General features: G+C 53.0%; 1 protein-coding gene across 1 annotated transcript in view; it reads left to right on the top strand.

The window, feature by feature from the left end:
• NDRG1 (N-myc downstream regulated 1) overlaps positions 1–21,646 on the top strand; it is a 56,981-nt gene that overhangs the window by 13,105 nt on the left and 22,230 nt on the right. Inside the window, exons 2-5 of the mRNA XM_055314332.1 lie at positions 355–435; positions 3,274–3,309; positions 15,806–15,911; positions 18,737–18,857. Of these exons, the coding sequence (XP_055170307.1) occupies positions 373–435; positions 3,274–3,309; positions 15,806–15,911; positions 18,737–18,857 (326 nt within the window). The 5' untranslated portion in view covers positions 355–372. The remainder of the gene's footprint in view (positions 1–354; positions 436–3,273; positions 3,310–15,805; positions 15,912–18,736; positions 18,858–21,646) is intronic.

Raw genomic sequence — 21,646 nt, 5'->3', positions numbered from 1 at the left:
CCTACTGTATACCTGAAACAAATGGAATATTGTATGCCAATTATAATTTAATTTAAAAAAAATGCCACGAGGAACATCCTGGATGTGGCGGTTGGGCCTGGGGACTGTGTGAGGACCTGGCTTTGAATGTTCATCAGGAAGGTAGTTGTATCCATGAGCCTTGGTTTCCTCTTCCAGAAAATCTACCTCTTGCCCTCCCAGCCTCCAATCCAAGAATGGCCAGTGGGATGGGGGGGCCTTGTACTGTAATATGCTGCCCACAGAGGGGGGCTCATCCCCGGGCCTCAGATTTGCTTCCTTGGGGCAGCATCTCTCAGTGGGAAGTGCTGACCTGTGGCCTTTGTCCCTTCGCAGGCAGGTGACAGCAGGGACATGTCTCGGGAGCTGCAGGACGTGGACCTCGCTGAGGTGAAGCCTTTGGTGGAGAAAGGGGAGGTGAGTGGACAACACTCCTGGCTCCCTCCGCTCACGTGCACGCTCATAGGCACGTGTCCACTGCTTCCTAATTTCCAAGAATGCAGAAGGACAAGAGGTTCCTTGTCCTTGTGGTCAGACCTTCCATGCTGAGGAGGCCTCCCTGTGGGAAACAGAGGTGCCTGTCCTCCAGCTGGGGCTGGCCTGGAAAAAGCCTTCACGTTTGCGCCCTCGGCATTGTGTTTTAAACCACATTCACCTGCTGGTTCTTACTGGGCTGTGTAACTGCCTGTGACGATACATCTTGTTGAAAACGGAAGGCTCAGCCTCAAAAGTGAAGTTATTCGAAGGCCAACTGGATGCTTTAAAAAATAAGGATTAACAGGCCTCAAGCGCGTCGTCGCGCCTGCTTGCCGCTGGGCTGTATCTCAGGGTTAGGACGTGCCAAATGACGGAATAAGACTGTGACTGGTTAGGTGCTGGGTTCTGTGATTGTTCCCATTTTACAGAAGGGAAAGTGAAGCCTCCGGAAGTTAATGTGTCCTCCGTCACATAGTTGCAAAACATGAGGCATGGGGCCAAACCCAGGCCAGCCAGCTGCCTTCGGTCAATGGACTGTTCTTCTGGTTCTTTTGTGGCCTTGCCTGTCGCTGCTGCATCTTAGGCCCATTATTTCATGGGCTTCTCATTATGAATGTGTGAGGCCATCATCTCTGTCCCCATTGTGCAGATACAGACACTGGTCTGTGATGGGAAGGGGATCACCCAAGTTCATTCAGATCAGTGGCCCAACGAGGAGTAGAAGCCAGGCCCGGGGCGGGTCGTGCTTTAGAATCCCTGTTACCGTTCTGCACCGGGGCTCTGCCCATGTTCTCTGTAAAGGGCCAACTATGAATAGCGCAGGCTTTGCCCGCCGTTCAGTCTGTTGCAACCACTCAGCTTTACAGTTACGACACGCGAGCGGCCAGCGACAGTCTGTGAGCAAACGGGCTTGTCATGTTCCAATAAAACTTTATTTACAAAGATTGGGGAGGGCCGTCCTTTGCCGATCCACACTATTGGCTGCACAGGCTCCGAATCCAGTTCCTCTTCCAGTTGGGCTCTGTGACAGAGTCTTCAAAAACAAACAAGGAAACAAACCCGGGGGATACAAGTACCTATCAACACGTTCTTATTTCTTGCTTTTAAAGGCTGTGAGAAGTAGCATAGCATGCTTTGCTTTACTCATTTCAGCGAACTCTCTTGGAGACCTCTATCCAGCAGCAGTCTGCAGCATGCTCTTCCCTTCCAGCTTCACAGCATCCCACCAGGTTTCCTTTCTAAAATTTTATTTTTTAAGATTTTATTTATTTATTCATGAGACAGAGAGAGAGAGAGAGAGAGAGAGAGAGAGGCAGAGACACAGGCAGAGGGAGAAGCAGGCTCCCTGAAAGGAGCTTGATGTGGGATTCGATCCCAGGACCCCGGGATCACGCCCTGAGCCAAAGGCAGACAGACACTCAGCCACTGAGCCACTCAGGCATCCCTCCCACTGGGTTTAATCGAGCAGCACCTTGTCTGTGGACGTGTGGGTCATGCCAGCCCTTCACAATTGCCAACAGCGCTTCAGCATATTTGCACCATTTGGACCTTGGATGTACGTCATTCGTACATTTGCAGGTGCAACTCCAGCGTAAATTCTCAGGAGCGGCATCTCTGGGTCCAAGGGTAAATGTGTTTTTAAACACAGTATTTATACTTTTCAGGCAGCCTGCTGGTGTCTTTGGAAAATTTTGTTTTCGAAACCCAACACCTAAGAGATTATCAGCTGCAGGTTGCATGTCTATCTCAAAGTGAATATTTGCCTTTCCTTCCAAGGTTTTCTATGGTAATAAATCTTCCAATTCCTTACACTGACTCCACGGAGCATTTTTAATCAGACTTCCTTCGGACAGTTCCTGACGTCTGTTCTCAATCCCCCCATCCGGCTGCCACGGCACTTTGAAGATTGGGCCTGTGCAGAATGGGTTTTCCGCTCCTTCCTACCAATACACTCATGCACAGTGGGCATCGGCCACCTTTGCTTCTCCCAGAATTTACCACACTCCCTGATGTCCTTAACCCAGTCCAGGATGCATGAAGCCATTTCAACCTCCAGCAGCAGGGCCTCTGTGGCAATCTGGTCTTCCAGCTCCGGCTGTCCCAAGGGGCTTCCCTGAACACTTCCTTCCCCTCATTTGCGTTTTGCTCAGTGGAGCTGTCTTCCGTCCTGGTGCTTGGTGATGGGGTCTGGCTGGGGCTTAGTTTTCAGAGGACTTTGGACTCCCGTCTCTAGACCAGAAAGGAAACATGCCAGCAACATCTCTTGGGAATGTTGCAGCTCCTCCCCAGAGCCACATTTCCAATGCTCCCCCCGCCCTGTCCCTGGTGACCGGGACCCCTCATGATGGACAACCAAGGCAGAAATTTAAGGCGAGTGACAGGATCAGGTTTGAGTTTAAAAGTGGGCAGAGGCAGGGAAACTGGTTAATAGGCAATTACATTCCTGTATCTTTCAAGCTTGTGGTCAGCTTAGACCTTCAGATCTTTTTTTTACCAAGGCTATACGCAAAAATAAATAAATAAATAAATAAATAAATAAATAAATAAATAATAAAAATAAAAATGTCTAGCTAATGTGTCTACTTTTCTGCTGGACGGCTGTTCTTCAAGACAAAAAAATAAAAGTCTTTTTTTGTAGGAAATTGGAGAGGCCCCCCCCAGAGGAGGGAGGGTAGGTATAAACTAGACTCAGGTCTTGGGGAGAGACCCATGTGTTCCAGTATTTTTTTTTTTCTCCAAGAAACTGACACAACTGACCATCTCTCTCTCTCTCCACAGACCATCACCGGCCTCCTGCAAGAGTTTGATGTTCAGGCAAGTAGAGGGGGAGACTTCCCTTCCCTTCCCTGCTCTGTTTTCTCTCTTTCCTCCTCTTTCCACTGGTTGAAGATCATTGTTCGGACATGGGGGGGACAAGGGGAGGGAAGGAAGTTGCACCAGCTGGTTCTCCACGTTCCGCTCCTTCTCCCCGGAAAGAAGCTGGTTTGAGTGGGGGCCAAAGAAGCAAGAGCCCATCGCTCCCTGCAAAGGCAGGAAGGAGATGCTGAGGTGTGGGGCATGTGTGGGAGGGAAATGGGGAGATGTTGGGTGGGCTTGGGACCCTGTGGTGGGTGGCTGCCGAGCAAAGGCTTGATGTTCTTGGCTCTGCTTGGGAACGTGGGCCCAGCCTTCTCTGTGGTTTCCTGGCTTCATCTCCGCTCAGGATTGGCGCGGGCGAGGGGGTGGTGTGTGTCTGGAGCTTTGTCCAAGAACAAGTTTTCAGAAGAGCGGGCTGGCTGGTCCTGGCGGAGGGCAGGGTCAGAACCTCAGGAACCGTAAGGCCTGAACTCATTATCTCAAAGCTGGCACGGCTCCCATGCTGTGGGGGACCCTGATGTGATGTGTCCCGGGCAGTGTTGGGTCAGTAACACACCCTGACTCGCTTGCGAGGCTTTTTTCTTTCCCCCCATTTTTTTTTTTTTTTTGGTGGCGAAATACACATTACATAAAATTTACCACCCTAACCATTTTTACTGCATGCTTCATTGGCATGAAGTACATTTCTGTTGTTGTGCAACCATCTCCACAACGCTTTCGTCTTGCAAAACTGAAACCCTGCCCCCAGTAAATGCAAATTCCCCCACTGTCACCTCCCCAGGGCCTCTGCGGCCACCACTGTCCTGCCTTCTGTCCCTGAATCTGACGAGGACTCTATGGACCTCACATAAGTGGCATCGGGCAGTGTTTGTCTTTGTCATTAGCTTCTTTCACTGAACGCAATATCCTCAAGGCTCCCCCGTGCTGCAGCAGGTGTCGGAATTCCCTTTTTCTTCTCTAAGGCTGAAGACTCTTCCACTGTAGGCACAGACCACGTTTTGTTTATTCGTTCATGTCTCCGTGGGCGCCTGGGGCTGCTTCCACGTTTTGGCTCTCGTGCAGAGTGCTGCTGTGAACATGGGTGTGCGGGGATCTGTTTGGGAACTCCTGCTTTCCGTCCTTTTGCGTACGCGGCCAGAAACAGAATTGTTGGATCACAGGATTATTGTAGATTTTTTTCTTAAATATTTATTTATTTGTTCATTAGAGACATACAGAGAGAGGCAGAGACACAGGCAGAGGGAGAAGCAGGCTCCCTGCGGGGAGCCCGGTGTGGGATTCGATCCCACAACCCTGGGATCATGCCCTGAGCTGAAGCAGACGCTCAACTGCTGAGCCACCCAGGGACCCCCACTGTAGATCTTTTAAACCTTGGTTATTAATTCGGAGAGACCTTGAGAGCGTAGTTTATCCGTTTCCCGTGAAGATAACTCCCCCCGTTTGCATCGCTCTTGGCAGCTGGCAAAGCACTGTTAGGTGCTCCGACCTCCAGGCGCAGGTAGCTGGGAGAGCAGAGAACAGCACCTCGGGCCCCAACTGCCAGCCCAGACCCCCCCACCTAGCCTTGAAGTTTGCCCAGGCTGGACCGGGCAGGGGCGCTGCATCCCCAGGACGTCAGCCTAGTGGTGACCATGAAGGGAAGCTGGACCAGGGCCTGGGAGGGATGGGGTGAGTCCTACCGCGGTGTGCACCCCCGGCCGGGCTGGGCCCTTGGGACTAATCCCAGAGCTGTCCCGTGAGGTGGGAGCCTTTTTCTGACCATGCATCCCTTTATTCGGAGCCTTTTTCTGATTATGCATCCCTTTATTCCTTTAACAAATGCCTGCTTTGTGCCTGGCATTGTCTTAGGTGCTGGGCACACAGTGGGGAGCGTGACAGGCAGTGATCCTTGTTTTCAGGGACTTAGATTCCAAACCGATCGCTCAGCACTATGGAGCACTGAATATGTGCCAGGCATCGCTCTGAGTGCGGCGCGTGTTTTGCTCAGGGCGTGCTCACAGCCATCCCTTCCTCTGTGTTGCAGCCGGAGAGCCCGCAGCACAGAGAAGGTGAGTAACTTGCCTGAAGTCTCAGGGCTGGAAAGGGGTCGGCAGGGGGTTTGAACTCACCCAGTGTGTTTCCACAGCCCCTGTTTGGAACCACTGCTTCTGACTCCCTAGCAGTGGGGGGAATGGAATCAAGCCAGCACGCCAGTGCCAGCTACTGGAGGGGCTCTGAGGACAGCAGCTCCCACTGTGGGGGTGGTACACTGTCTTAGGCTGAGGAGTCCGGGATGGCTGTTGGAGGAGGTGACATGATGCTGAACTGGGACCCGAAGGACAGATGGAGCCGGTCATGTGACCAGGGGAAGCTTAAGGACCTATCATCCCACGCAGAGGCAACATCACAGGCACTGGCCCCTCTGACTTGGATTCCGAGCCTTCCGAGGGGAGCTGAGATCTTCTCAAAGTTAATAGGCTCGATCTTAACCATCGAATCCCAACATTTGAGCCGACGCTGAGTGCTGAGTGACGCTCTGGCAAGGCTGTTTGCAAGAATCTATCTGTTTATGCGAAACTATAATGATCTGCACTTGGCTCCTAGGCCTGATTGACTCATGATGTTTATGAAGGTTTCCCTCCGATTTCTAGCAGTCTCCACCAAAATCATGGCTGTGGGTTGCTGTCGGATGTTCCTTCAGAAGATGCACTGCAGGGTGCTCTCTGTGTCCTGAAGAGTTACTGACCACAGGGCCAGAGGCGGAGAATGACAGAGCCTTGGTCAAGGGTGGCTGCAGGGCGTCCCTGTACCAGCACTCCCTGACCTCAGGATTCACACGGGGCTCTGGCAAGGTGTCTCCTGCCTGCTGCCGGCACCTTGTCCTCTGTGGGTCCAGGCCAGGGACCATGCGCGCTTGCTGATTCCTCCGGGGACTTTTACCATCATCCCTACTTGGCAGATTGGGACACTGAGGCTTTTCCGTAGCTTTCCTAAGGGACTGCATCCGACCTAGTCTGACCCCAACCAGGGGTCTCACCCACAATGCATTACCGCAGTGACAACCTAGAAGAGCCAATCCAGACACGATGCCAGCATATCTGCAATTCCCATCGGAAAACAATTTCCCTGGGCAAATAATCCAAACAGTACCATGGTGGGCCAATGTTTAGCCCGTCGAGGGTAAGCAGAGGCAGGGCTCAGGAGCGCGTGTGCCTCAGTGGCAAACTGCTTTTGTCTCTCCATTTAGTTGGTTCCTTGCTGTTCATTGAAATGGGGCCCCGGCTGGGTCGTTCCTTGGGGGTCAAATCTAAGGACTCCGAGCAGCCTTACTGTGTGTGTCCGAAAGCAGCCAGTGTTATTTCTTGAGAAATATTTGGTGCTTCAGTGTTTTGAGTAACTCAAGCAGACGCTTTGTTCTTTTCCCAAAGAAGTCAAGAATTTTTTTTCCCCCTTTCTGAATCAAAACACTCACCGTAGCGCAGGGCTCAGCGGTAAGAAGCTGCTGGAGGGTCTGGTGCCCAAGCCGCCGGGCTGCCTGCCTTAGGAGACAGCTCAGCTGCCAGAGCGGATGGCATCGTGGCTTTATCTCTTCCTGGCTCACATTGCCTCAGGCCGGGCAGTTTGTTTTGGCCTGGGTGATGTTTTTGGGCCAGTGACTTGGTACCCAGGCATGGGAGGTTCTGTGACTTACTCTTGGTACGTTTCTTTACATGCCTTTCCTGGAGACCCTCTGGGACCCTCCGAGCACAGGGCTGGGTGGGCTTGCTTAGCTGAGGTGCCGTGGCTGCAGGAAGGATGTGGTTTGATCTAACTTTGCAGAGAAGGTTCTGGCATCAGGAACTAGGCAGTTGTGTTTGCAAATTTGATGAGTGGGGTTGGGCAGGGGGGAGTATTTTGGGTTCCAGCTTACTTTCTTTGGCTAGAATCCTAGAATCCAAGAATATCCGACCTGGCAGGTGCTTTGTGATCTAGCCCTTCCTCTTCTGCTCCAGGTGGGGAGGCTTCCTGGAAGGCCACAAGAGGGGAGGAGGGTTAGGGAGAAGGTAGCAAATGCATATTTGCACACCCACTTAATCATCGCAGGGCTTCCGTGCCTGGGTGGGAATGTGACTCCCTTTTGCAGAGGAGAAACCAGTCTGGAGATTTTTTAAAAAATTTATTTATTTATTCATATGAGAAAGAGAGAGAGAGAGAGAGAGAGAGGCAGAGACATAGGCAGAGGGAGAAGCAGGCTCCATGCAGGGAGCCCGATGTGGGACTCGATCCCAGGACTCCAGGTGCTCAACCGCTGAGCCACCCAGATGTCCCAGTCTGGAAATGTTAAGAAACTCCCCAAAGGCTACTATAAAGATACCCCTGAATTTTGGCCCATGTGACTCTGAGATATGTGATAATTACAAGGGTCATAATCGCCAATGTCCTGAATACTAACTACCCTGGAAACTGCGCTGGCCTCTTCTGCATGATGCCCTCAATCCTCACATCAGCCCTTTAGGAGAGGGGCTAGTGCCACCCTTGTTTCGTAGTTGAGGAGACAAGGCCCAGAGAAGGTTTAAGAGATTTGCCCTGCACGGCTCAGTGATGAGCTAAGTGACCAAGCCTGACCCAGTCCCCACATTCTGGAGCTTTAGGTCCATGTCACCGGTGGGAGGGGTTGGGTCTGCAGAGTCGCGCACTGCCCCTCACTCCACCTGCCCTGAGGTGGGACACCTGCTCTGGCCCCAAATGGCCTCTCCTGTTGGATTGGCTATTTCTCATCTCTTCCACCTGGATCTTTAGTGATTCAGATGATTTGATTTGATTCGGTTTCCATGGGAATCTGCATCTGTGTGCTTACCAGGGCTCCCTGGGCTGTGAGCTAATGTCACCCTCCCACCCCCACCCTGGGGTCTCTGGGTGCGGGTGCGGGTCTGGGGCGGCAGGGACTGGGGCACAGGAGGCAGTGGGCAGCGTCTCCTGGGGTCCGGCTCCCACTCTGGAGCCCAGTCTGATCCTGAGGGAGGGCGAGGGTGTGGGCAGAGGTGATGATATTTCCCCTTTCCTTGGAAGCAGATCAACTTCTAGGGAAAATGGAAACAGTGACCTTTTGCTAATTTCTTTCTTTCCACACATTGCTGCTTGTTTTCATGCTCCCCGACTGAAGGTGGGCGGAACTCAGAGGCTTGGAAGTCCTGGACCCACCATTTCCCATCCTCGAGCTTCCCCGGCCCCACCTCCCAGCAAGGCCACTGGGGCTTAGAGCCAACCCTGAGTGACAGATGGCAGGAGCGCTCATCTGGGTCACGGAGAAATGAGGCTTGCCTCCTGTGTCTCCTCTGTGGGTTTCCTGGGAGTGCCCTCCTGGGCGTGGGGGGCACCTCGCCCATCCAGCACCCCCCGTGGTGGGCCTAGCTCCCCTTCGGTCTGTGCAGCCCAGGCTGTCAGGCTCACCGAGTGGAGACCCCCATCTCCTGGTGTCACAGGGTGGGTGCAGGGGACTGAACCAGGTTCCAATCAGCTCAGTCTTTGCTAGCTGTGTGTCCTTGGCCTGTGGCCCGACCTCCCAGGGGCTGAGTCTTCTGATCTGTAATCTGGGGGAGTATCGCCATCCCCGAGGGTGTTGTGAACGTGATAAACACAGCATAGGCCTCAGCACACAAGCCTCCCACTTCTGCTCCATGGATGGATGGCCGGTTGGATGGATGGCCGGCTCTCCTCCTCCTCTTTTCTCTGATTCCGACAAAGACTTTCCTCCTAATTCTTTCTTCCTTGGAGAATTGCGGTCTTTGGTGTGGGTTCCAGCTTCACTCTGTATTCCCAGGCTGACGCCCGTCTGCCCACAGCAGCTGGTTTCCTAACTCTGGAGCTTTTCTCTTCCATGATGTGATGACAGCGTTAAAGAAACCAGCGGAATGGGAGCAGCCGCAGGTTCAGCTGGGCCTCCTTGAGGTCTTATCTTTGAGGGGGGGCTGGTGTGCCTCCTGCAGCCCTGGGGTTTGGCCAGCAGTCAGGACACAGTGGGGCCCAAGGGCTTGTCCTGGATCTTGACTCGGCCGGCCACCTGTGGGTGTGTGTGCTGGTGTGCACGGATGCTGGCGTTTCCCATCTGTGAAATGGCTGTCATATAGTGTTTGCTCAGTAAACAGATGACTGCCCTTATTTTTTTTTTTTTAAGATTTTATTTATTTATTCATGAGAGGCGCAGAGAGAGAGGCAGAGACATAGGCAGAGGGAGAAGCAGGCTCCATGCAGGAAGCCTGATGTAGGACTCGATCCTGGGACTCCGGGATCACTCCCTGAGCCCAAGGCTTAACCACCCAGCCACCCAGATGTCCCAAGATGACTGTCCCTAAATGCAAATCGACTGTTTCTTGCACACACGCACCCTTCCCTGGCCTCCCTCATTCCTTATCTGCCTCTTACTTAATGGAAAGGAGATGGGTGGCCTAGCCGGCCCCCATCCCCCCCACCGCTGGGGGCACTGGAGATGAATCAGGAGGATGCGGGGGTGGGGGTGTTATTTACAAAAAGAGGGTGGTGGACCAAGCCCTTGCCATTTCCTCCCAAGCCCTTGTTGTCACGATTTGCCTTTCTTAACACAACAAGGCTGGACTTAATGCTGCGCCTGGCCAGCCCTAAATCGGGTTTCTTTGCCTCTTGTTCCACAGAGCGCCCTCCGCCCTTGGCCATGCCTTGACCAAGGCTCGCTAGACTGAGGGGAGGGGCAGCCCAGCGCACCAGCTGACTTGGTGTCTGTCTAACTGTGTCATCCTTTAGAGTCCAGATCATTCAGTGTCTCCCCAGGGCCCACTGGAAAGGAGGGGATTATGGAGGAGGGCGGCAGCTGGTCTCAGAGCTCCCCTGGATCATTCAGCCAGTTGACTTAAGCCATTGGGACCCCCTTGTGGCTTCATAGGGATTCTCTTTGGGATAGGCCTCCTTAACAGCCAGCATGGAGCCAAATGCTACAGTTTGCAAAACACTTCCCGGTGCATACCATGGATTTAGGCTTGGGAGCAGCTCCATGCACAGAAGGACTTATTACTGCCCTCGGTTTACAGCTGAAGGGATTCCCAGTCTAGTCTGATAACTTGGCCAACGGCACATGATAAATGCAACATTAGGGTTAATATCTCTCAACAGATAACTGCTCTAAATGAGGAAATGTCTGTTGTTCTACTGACCTGGAGGACCTATGAATGTCACCCAGTCCCAGACTCCTTCCAGCGTCCTGAGCATATTGTTTTTTTGTCCTCATGCTCATGAGACGGCTCCTGCACCTCCAAGCCCCTCATTCATTTTCCAGGGAGGAAGCAGGTGGAAGGGTGAAAGGAAAACAAATCAAAAGGCAAATTTTGAGCCTTACAACAACAACAACAACAACAACAACACCTCTCCTCAAAGCTCCAGCAAGTTCTGCTGACATCTCATGAGCCAGAAAAGACTCTCTGGACCACCTTCGGCTACCAGGGAGATGGGGGAGGGGAGGATTTTATCAGGCGCAGTGCTGGGAATTCTTCCTAAGGGAGGCCGTAACAAATGTTTGAGGGGCCAACCAACATAGGCAGCCAGAGTTTATAAAGCTCTGAAGCCAGGATTGGCAGCCAAAATGAAATCTTTAAGGAATGCTGAGTGGTAGCTGCTGCTTTCACCACCTGCCATCTCGCAAGCCAGCGCGTAGACAGTAGGAATAGGATGGGGGCCGTTTCTGCCCCTTACCAGCTTACAGGTGGTGTGGACTATGTGAATCTTGGTGTCCTTTTGGGGCCAGACCATGTCTGGGGCAGAGCTGGCCTTTCCCTCTGGGAATTGGCTGGCAGGTGGGAGGTGGCGATCAAGCATCTTTGCCCTGTGGTGGGTGATAACAGATAAAAGAACCGGCATGAGGCCAGAGGGCCAGCCTGGGACGGTGATGTCTATGCGGAGGCCCTTCCAGGTGGGGTCCTGGTCCAGCCATCAGTGTGGAGACAGGTGCATGCCCGGGGAAGGATGGGAGGAACCAGTGTTGTTCCTCTATTCCACACTCCAGGGTAGCCTAGCAGGTGGCCGTGGATGGCGGGTCCCTGCAGATGCTGGGGAGATGGAAAGCCATCTGCGGTCACACATCAGTGGGCGGGCTGATGTAGAGTCACAGTGCACATTCTGTGTTAAAGGTTTCTATTCTTCATGTAACATCTGGTACACAGAGAGACTAAAAGAGATGTCACTGAGCACACACGGGCCTTGGGATTTGGGCTTTTTGGGTTCTGTTCCAGCTGGGTGACCTCGGGTAGATTGCTTGCCCTCTCTTAGCCTGTCTCCACTTCTGTAAAAGAGCACGGTTGTTACCCAGTGGGGTTGTGTGCATCCCACGAGAGGACACTTGTAAATGCTTAGGCAGGGCCTGAGTGTGGTCGGAGGGCTGACTTGATGATTATTGCACCGTATTGCCATCTCCTCTATACCCTGAGAGAGTGGCTGTCTACCTTTTCCAGAGGAGGGGAGAGGAGAACTCCTATAGCCTGGGTTTTTCTCAGTTGCATGCCCCTGGCTGGGTCAGACCCCCATGTGCAGGGACTTCTGAGGTCCGGCTCTGAACTGGGGTAGAGCTGAGGTTGGAGAGCTGGCTGATGGAGGAATCGTGCGTGGCTTTCCGGACACCGTCGTTGCCAGAGAGAGGACCCTTAGCGAGCCCCAGGACAGGGGACTTCCCCCGTCAGGCAAGGGGACATGAAGTGCGCTGGGCACTGGCTTTCTTTGGGAGCATGTGGGGGATGGGAGGTAGGTCCGTCCCTACAGGATACTGCATAGTGATTCATCCCCATGGAGACAGGAGGACAGAATGTTCCTGTGGGTCCAAAGAGGACAAAGGCATGTGTTTGTGAGTGATTTCCTCCATCCAGTCTCAGGTATGGTCTTGGTTTTGGCTGGTGGAGAGAGAGCACCAGGGCTGGGGGGGGGAGGGGTTGGGTGTGTGTGTGTGCATGCAGATACGTGTGGGTATATGTGCACATCTGTGTGCACATGTGTGTGCATGCATATGCATGTATGCACCTGTACTTGTGTGTGTGTGGGGGTGTGTGCATGCATCTGAGAGGTAAAGGAATGGGGCTTGCACAAGAAAGGTCACACTTGCCTTTCCTCCTCCTCCTACCTGTGTGGGCTGGTGGGCACAGAAGTCAGTGGACGCCTTCTGGGGGTCCCTGCACCAGCGTGAGGACCCAGAAGCTCCGGTTCTGATCCTGCTTCTACCGCTACAAGCTGTGTGACCTTGGGGAGGTCTCCGCAGTTTCTTCATCTGTGAGATGAGGGTAGAGAGGCTTGCCTGGGGCCGCGGGGGTCGGGCGCCCTGCCTGACGCTTGGTGGGTGCTTAGCACGCCTTAATCCCTCACCTGAGCACCCCCAGCCCCGGGAGACAAGTGCCTGAGCACCTTTGCTGCATCGCTTCCACTTTCTCAGACTGGAGGCCTTATCCTTCCTAGTAAGGGGAGCCACAGCTAATGCTGCTCCTGGCTGCGCTGAAGTTCGGGCCAGGGGTGAGGCGCCGGGCCTCGGGCACCACGCCTGCCTGGTTCCTCCAGAGGCTGAAGCTCAGTGGGGCTCTTGCCATCCTGGGAGGTTTGACCCCACTCCTGGGAAATTTCACGCCCATCCTGGAATTTTCCGAGAGGGGCTGGCCAAGAATCTTATAACCAATTAAGGGACGGAGTAGAGCCTGAACCCAGAATAGTTGGTAGACTCCCTAGAGAGGTTGTGTGACTCTGATCATTTATTCTGAGGTCTTCATCCACCAGCTCAGGAGGACCTACTGTGAGCGCTGAGGCCTGGGGGTAGGAAAGTAAGTGACGCAGGAGCAGCCCCTTCCTTCGTGGACGCGTGTAGCCCTGGTTCCGTGGTTATATAATGTGAAGGCCTCCACAAAGATGAGTCAGCGTCTGTCACACATGCCCCGCCCCTGGGGGCTGCCAGGGACACCCTAGGTGCCAGCCAGGGCTGGGCATCCCGTAGAATCTGCCACCGAGGTGGTGCCCGGGCACCGTGTCGAAACACTCCGCTTCCCTGTACCCAGGATCCCCTTTCCTCCCGGCGCTGTGTTTCGGACCACAAGGTGGCCTCCTCTCCTGTCTTCCAGATAGTGACCCAGGGCTCGAGGGCATGGGGAAGGGCAGAGCTGGGATTTGGAGCCTGGTGACCCCAGGCTGGGGGGGCTGCTGCCTGGCCTATTTTTAGAGGGCGCCTTGTGGGTCAGCAGGCGAGACAATGGAGACTGTGGCCCTCTCAATGAGCTATTGTTCCCAGTTGGCTCCAAGGCCTGGGCTGGGCCCAGCAGATGACCGTGGCCCCCACTGGGGGGCCAGGCCATTGCTTCATCGTCTGTGGATTTTTCCAGTGTTTGTACAGGCAGCCGCAGAGTGCCGGGTGCGGAGGGGAAAAGAGATGGTGGGCTCCGTGTTGGGGAGGACGCCCTTTGTTGAGGTGATGAGGCAGGTGGCTTCGAAGGACCCTTGTGATGGGAGGTGGGCCTGGGGCTGATGGGGAGTGGGGGTCCCTTCCATGCTGTGGCCTGTTTGGGCGCATCCACATCACCTGGCAAGCACGCACACACCCTTGTGAGGTTCCACAGTTCTCCCCATTCCGCAGGTGTGATGGCAGCCTGGGACCCCCCTCCGGTAGCCAGCATCCCACCTGCTTGCTTCAGGGGTCTTCAGAGCGAGGGCTGGAAGCCCCTGCGTCGCTTTGCTTGGGATGGGGAGGGGAGCAACTTCTTGCTATAAACGTGCAAACACTGTGCTCCCCTGTTCTGGAGGCAGAGGCTGAGAATTGGGGTATATTTCTTTATTCGTGAGCCAAGTTTCTCAGATTGACGACCATTGACTTCAGAGGATGGGGTGCCTACCCTGGTCCCCCTTTCCCCCTGCCCCTGCTGCCCAGTGGGTGAAATCCTCTTTTCTTCTTTCTTTTCCTTTCCTTTCCTTTCCTTTCCTTTCCTTTCCTTTCCTTTCCTTTCCTTTCCTTTCCTTTCCTTTCCTTTCCTTTCCTTTCCTTTTTTCTTCTTTTCTCTTTTCTTTTCTTTTCTTTCTTTTTCTTTTCTCTTCTCCTTTCCTTTTCTTTTCTTTTCCTTTCCTTTCCTTTTCTTTTCTTTTTTCTTCTTTTCTTTTCTTTTCTTCCTTTCCTTTCCTTTCCTTTCCTTTCCTTTCCTTTCCTTTTTTTTAAAGATTTTATTTATTTTTTCATGAGACACACAGAGAGAGGTAGAGACATAGGCAGAGGGAGAAGCAGGCTCCCTATGGGGAGCCAGATGCAAGACTCGATCCCAAGACCCCAGGATCATGCCCGGAGCCGAAGGCAGATGCTCAACCGCTGAGGCTCCCAGGCATCCCTTAAATCCTCCTTCTTGCTGTTCCCAGAATCCCTACAGCATGTCTACGGCAAGCTCTTGGGGCCCACCCCACCACCCCACTGCTATCTTATGAGTTCTTACTTCCTCTTTTCTGTATATGCATATTGTAGGTGCTTAATAAATGTTTTTGGCTAAAGTTGAACTGACTTCAGTGGAGAAGGAGCTGTGGTGGGATTTGGTCCCCTGCCTGCTAGACAGTGTGCATGTGGCTGCATCACACTGCCTCAGGAGCGACCCTTCACAGGTCTGGGATGGAGGGGCTATAAGCACGGTCCCTCCTGCTGTGTCCTAGGGGCCTCCTGGCATCCCTGGAGCCCACGGGTCCTAGGTCTGTTGCCACTGTGCAAGTTGGGGGAAGGGACAGCTTGCCCAGGTCCACAAGGCTCCTGACTAGGGGTTCCGGCCTGTTTCTTCTTGCCCCTGAAGGGTAGACATCGACCTTCTCCCTCCTGCCATTAGTGAGTGACCAACAGGGTTCACATTTAGGCTGGCGTTTGGGAGCAGGTGTAGATTGGCATCTGGAGTGTTCCCTCCTTGGGAAATAAATGTCAAGTGCCAACCTAAGGTGGCCTCCTGCGGCCTGAACGTGGTTTGACTCTTGGAGCTTCTCGGAGTGTGAGGGAGTGAGAAGCATGCGGGGAACCCAAATTGGCTCTCTCGGTGGGTCCTGAGTGTGACTCTGGGCAGCTGGATTGGTTTCCCTGAGCCAGATTGTCACCGGCCACCAGCTCAGGGGTGCGCTGATGAGGATGTGGAGGCGCATCGTCCAAGAGGTGAAGGCTTTGATCACCTCAGTTTCCCGGATGGGAAAAACCAGGTCCTGTGCAGAGAGGGGCTGGGGCTGGTGCCTTCCCCAAGGTTAATGCAGTGGGTGGCACAGTCTGAGCCCAGGACTCTGTCCTCTGCCTCCCAACTGGCTTCCCCTTCCCTCCCTGGTCCGTGGAGTGGTTTCTTTGGCCAGAGAGATCTGCTGCCCAAAGGCCAGGGCTCTCCTGACCAAGTGAGGAACAGACTCGGAGCCTCCTTAAAACATAGCTGGAAACGCACTGTGCACCTGCAGTCAGTAGTCGTGGCCGCTCCCATCACAGGCCCCTCTGTCTCCTGTCTGTCCTCAGGAGCAGGACATCGAGACCGTGCATGGCTCCATCCACGTCACGCTGTGCGGGACCCCCAAGGGCAACCGGCCCGTCATCCTCACCTACCACGACATTGGCATGAACCGTAAGTTTCCGCAGGGGGTGGGGGTGGGAGAGGCCGCCGAGGAAGGGCTGGTGGGGGCCAGTCCAGCTGTTTCTCTTCCGCTGGCACTTCCTGGAGCTGTTGTGGGAAGAGCACTTGCCCCAGACTGGAATGCACTAGGCAGGGCACAGAGCTGTGTTTGTGCTGGGTGTGCTGGCTGTGCTGGGAGCGCCACTGTCTGTGTGTGACAGTGACATCTTTTGATTCGTCTGTACTGTTTTTTTTATTATTTTCACTGAGTTGTACAGCCATCATCACCATCCATATGAGAACAGCTTCCTCACTCTGTACCCTCATCTCCCTTACCCCCAGCTCAGCCCCCGGCAGCCTCTAGTCCACTTTCCATCTCTAAGGACATGCGTATCCCCGATGTTTTTTTTTATAAATGGAATCCTACCATCTGTGGTCTTTTGTGACTGGCTCCTTTCATCACAGCTTCAGAGTTGACGAGTAGGCTCTACTGTGTCCTCCCTTCTTGGTGGCTGACTGGTATTCCATTGAGCGCATCAGCCCCGGTCTGCTCATCTGTTCTTCAGTTGATGAACAACGTGTGGATGGTTCTTGCTATGTGGCCCTTGCTAACAGCACTGCCATGAAGGTTTACCCTGTGGTCTCGAGATTCCCGGGAGCGTCACCCTATGTGGGTTCCCCATTTTGCACAGATGGTGAAGGAGTAAGATCTGCTGATGGTAAAATCACAGACGACAGAAGGGGGTCTTCCCGTGGCGACTGTGACAGCCCTTGTGTCCAGTCACCTCCGCAAGCCGGACGATGGCTTGATTTGTGATTGGCAGCCTGCTGCCTTGCGTGTTTTTCCTCCAGCTCATGAGTGCCTTGAGGCAGGGATGTCAGCCACTGGAAACCATTTTCTCCTTTATCTTCCCTTCTCTTTTGTTCCTCTTCCTCGCCTGTGTGCTCCCCTTGTGTCCAGCAGGTACCAGCTCCCCATGCTAGCTACTTGGAAGTCTGTTACCTTTTTTTTTTTTTTTAAGATTTTATTTATTTATTTATTTATCCAAGAGAGACACAGAATGAGAGAGAGAGGCAGAGACACAGGCAGAGGGAGAAGCAGGCTCCATGCAGGGAGCCCAATGCGGGACTCGATCCTGGGACTTCAGGATCACGCCCTGGGCCAAACCCATTACCAGTTATTTTGGTGCTGCAGGTAGAATAGCATGAGATGAAAAATACCGAGTATTGGCTCGTCGGGTGACACTTGATGGAAAGGTGCAGTATCTTGTGGAATGGGAAGGAGCAACTGCGTCCTGACTGTAGGACTGAACATTATGTTCACTGCACTCTCATTTTCTGTAGGTACAGTTCAAAGCCCTAAAGGATAAAGGAGTCTGGCTTTTACAATCTTTCTTAAAAAAAAAAAAAAGTCAAAAAATTTCACAAAAGGAGATGATACTAACCTTAACATGTACCTGTCAATGTTATGGATATTGTCATAAAAAGATATCTTTTAAAAATCAGAACAGAGACTTAATTTTTTAAACATTTGTAGAATGTTTCTAGGATAGGATATTAAAAATGATTCAAATCCATGCATGGTGTTAGATAATTTTTCTAATTATTCCATTGAGTCAGTTTTTGTGATTAGTGGTTATCAGATCAAACAGATCATGTAGATAGATAGCACAAGTATTTGGAGAAACGTCTGTTTTGTTACCAAAATGTTGGAAAAAAATTATTTCAATACCTTTCAGATTTCATAAAGTGCAGTGTATATAATGCCTCCTAAAAGACTGTAAAATATTGAAATTTTCTTTCAAGCAAAGTGTAAAAAATATATTGAGCCTGTAAAAAAAAAAAAAAAAATGGTGCCAAACCGCTCAGCCACCCGGGACCCCCCTGTTACCTTATTTTAACAGACTCTGGTGAGGAAGGGAAATGCGTGTGGTGGTGTTACACGCCCCCGTTGCAGAGGCTCACTCTTCTAGAAAGCCAGGTCCAGAAACAAAAGATCCCAAGACCTCGGTGGCTGCACACAGTCTACATTTCTCTCACCCTCGTGTAACACGTCTGGGCGTCCTGTAGGAAATCTTGTGCATGGTGATGCCAAGACCCAGGCTCCTGCCAGCTGTGGCTCCTCCATCCCCGGGGCCCTCAGCGTCTTGGGCATCTGGCTTATGACAGCAGAGAGAGAAACCTAGAAGAGTGGGTGGCAGGTGTTAACAACAACCTGTGAGCTTCAGGTGCTGTTGGCCAGAACCCGGTCACATAGCTGCCTTGCACTGCAAGGGAGTCTGGGAAATGTAGTCCCGCTGTGTAGCCAGGAAGGAAAGGGGGGATGCTTTGGTGACCAACTGCCATCTTTGCCCCAGACCCTGAGCATCTGGGATACTCATCCAAGGCCACATAAGAAGTGAGAGGGTCCATGCTTTATCTTCTATGCTCCTCCTTGGTTGAGAATTGTGTGCTCTGACCATTACTTCCAATGTGGGGGTTCAGGGGACCCAGACAGAGAGAGGGCATGAGTGTGGCAAGCTCGCTCACGCCGGGGCCATTGCATCCACGATGGATGGAGAAGATGCAGGAGCCGGGATGGGCGTCTCCTCCCAGCCCCGGCTCCAGGTGTGAGCTTCAGCCGCCAGCACGCACAGCAGAGTTGACTGGCCGTTTCCACCTCCGTGCCCACTGCCTTTTATCACCAGAGGGGAGTGGGATGGGGCAAGAAGGTGGGCGTGCTTTCTCGAATGTTCCTGGGAGTGACATCAACAAAAAGGCATCACGTGCCGCTGAGCACCCAGATGTATTCTTGCCCTACTTTTGCCTCTTCTCTCTTTCCCCGGCCTGTTCTCCAGACAAAACCTGCTACAACCCCCTCTTCAACTCCGAGGACATGCAGGAGATCACACAGCACTTCGCCGTCTGCCACGTGGATGCCCCTGGCCAGCAGGACGGCGCTGCCTCCTTCCCCGTGGGGTAAGACCCGGAGCCTTGTGCCCCAGGAGGGGGACAGGAAAGCCACACGGGTGGACTGGGGGTGGGGGGTGGGGGCAAAGGCAGGCATCACACTGGGTTTTTGTTTGTTTTATTCTAGTAAGATATACATAACCTAAGGTTTACCATCTTAACCATTATTGAGGTGAAGTTGAGTAGCATTAAGTGCATTCACGCTGGTGTGCAGCCGTCCCCACCGTCCATCTCCAGGACTTACCATCTTAAACCAGAACCCTGTCCCTGCTAAACACCATGTCCTGATTCCCTGCCACCCAGGGAGCTAGTTTGTTCATAGGTGTGCGTGCCCCTATGCACACCTCTGCGTGGGACTGAGTGGGAGAGGACTTTGACAAGAAAAATCGTTAGGAGAGAGTTCTAGAAAGGTTGGAGGAAAAAGAGAGGGAACAACAGGAAATAATATTGATGGAGTACTTCCTGTGGTCCAGGCTTAGTTTTTTTTTTTTTTTTTTTAAGGTTTATTTATTTATTTGAGAGAGAGAGACAGAGAGTGAGAGAGAATCTGGAGTGTAGGAGGAGAAGCAGAGGGAGAGGGAGAGACAGTCCAAGCAGACTCACTGCCCAGCACAGAGCCCAAACTGCGGCTCGATCCCATGACCCTGAGATCATGACCTGAGCCAAGATCAAGACTCAAATGGTCAACTGACTCAGCCACCCAGGCGCCCATCACCACTCCCCTCCCCCCAACACTCCCACCTCGGCTTAGTTTTTATGAACACAAGTCACTTGCACTTGTCCGATGGCTAGTATACATGCCTGGCATTAGAGCTCCATTTCCTGGATGAAGAAACCGAGGGGCAGAAGGGTTGAGTAGCTTACCCTTCGAGGTTGCACAGCTGATTTAACTGGGGGAGTCGGAGAGTGTGCTGGCTCTAAGGATCATGTCCTCTTTAGAGCGTCAGGGTCCCTCGTCTGGGTGTTTAGCTGCATGCTCCTCCTCGGGGTGCAGTCAGGGCAGCCTTCCCGTCTCCCCTGTGAGTCTCAGGACAGGCTACCCTCAGTGTGCTCAGGGGGGAGGGGAGGCCGACCTCTTAGAGGTACCCTCTATCCCCTATCTTGAGGTTGTCATTAAACCACGGGTGGTGGCATCAGGCTCTTGGGTTTCAAGTCTCCCAGATGGGGCCTTCTTGACATTCACAGACAGATTTCCTTTTTTTTTTTTTTTTTTTTTTTTTTTAATTTCTTAGTTTTTGTTGGTGTTGAGAATTATCCTTAAAAATTAACCTTTATCAGAGAAGGGAAAGGATACCTAGCCCCATGGAGCGACAACCAAACCTTAAAAGCTTCCTAACACAGCGAGACACAGTTAACTGTCCACTAGCAGATTAAACCAGATTAAACAAATTCATCTTTGTTTGAGACAACTGTTTGAAAGACTTGAGGTGACCGAGGGGCTCTTAGGTCCCCAGGGGGAGATTTAAGAAAACGTCCTGAGGTTTGGGCCCCGGCTTCTGGAATCTTCACTAAGTTGACCTGGAGGTCACGATGCAGGGTACGTGCTCCCCCAGTTAGCAGGTGATTTCAGTGCGTGGCTGGTGAGATCTATGGCATGGATGGCCCCCGCCTTATTTCTGCCTCTTGTAGTTGAGGGGCTCCCAGTCCCTCTAGGGTACACCCCCTCTGTCCCGGGGCTGAGGTGGCAAGGCAGGGATGGGCACCCCAGCTCTGGGGTCAGCTTTCTACAGATGGCAGGGGGGGCTGGTGATAGAATCTTGTTACCTCCTGGCTATGCACCCAACCCCAGGAACAGCGAGAAAAGACGCCGATGGGTGTTAAGTGGCTTCCCCAGAATCACCTTTTGGAGGCTGCTGGCTGTAAACTGAGTCACGGCCACTGTGGAAAGACACTGGCTCCATTTATGCATAGACACCACCCAGGGTCTTTCTGGCTCTTTCTGGAGCATTTGTACACGCTGGTTCCCCCCACTTAGAATATGTATACTATACTCTATGCTCCTCGAACCCCAATGCCCTCCTTCAGTGGTGTCACTGCTCCAGGAAGCCCTCCCTAACCACCTGATCAGAACAGGGCTCCCTGTTTCGGCCACCCTTCTGCACACGCCCACCTCCCTCACTGTCACCTTTGTCCTCACCCTCCCTTGTTCCACCTGGCCCGTGTGCTGGACCAGGTCTGCCGTGCTCCCGCAGTCTCCCCGTGGCCTCTCCAGGAGCCTGGCATGAGTGAGCACCAGCCACTCCTTCGCGAAAGAAACTCCTTCATGTGTATTCTGAGTCCTCCTCCCTGAGGCCAGCCTGTGGGTGCCTCCTAGCCAAGGCTGTCCCTGTTTCCCACAGCACCCTAACCCATCCGCTGGTCCTGTGAGGCCTCTTGCCGGCTCCCCCAGGGACCTGTCTAGAGTATCATGGGATGCCCAGAGGAGCTTGCTCCTAACACGGCGTGCTGTGTGGACTTTCTTTTGATAAAAAGGCCAGGCTCTCTGATGGCACCTAAGGTCTTGGTGAAAGGGATGATTCTTGGAGTCCTTCCAGAGAAGACGGGAAACAAAATGTGCAGAACTCTGGCTGGGGTTGTTAGCTCCTGGTGGGACGGAGGTCCCTGACCTTTCTGGAGATTCCAGGGAGGTGAGCACACAGTCTCTTGCGAGGAGGCAGAGGGAGCAGCAGGTGCAAAGGCCAGGAAGAGAGCACGCCTAGAAATGCTCCAAGAGACACCAGGAGCAGGGTTGCTGTTAGTCGAGAGGAAGGAACGACCCCGGACAGTGTCTGGGGTTGGCAATGGGTACACTTGGCCCA

The sequence above is a fragment of the Nyctereutes procyonoides genome, unplaced genomic scaffold (assembly GCF_905146905.1).
Source record: "Nyctereutes procyonoides isolate TBG_1078 unplaced genomic scaffold, NYPRO_anot_genome, whole genome shotgun sequence".
NCBI classification, from domain to species: domain Eukaryota; kingdom Metazoa; phylum Chordata; class Mammalia; order Carnivora; family Canidae; genus Nyctereutes; species Nyctereutes procyonoides.
The sequence above is the reverse complement of the archived record's forward strand: the minus strand, read 5'-3'. Positions and strand labels throughout refer to the sequence as shown.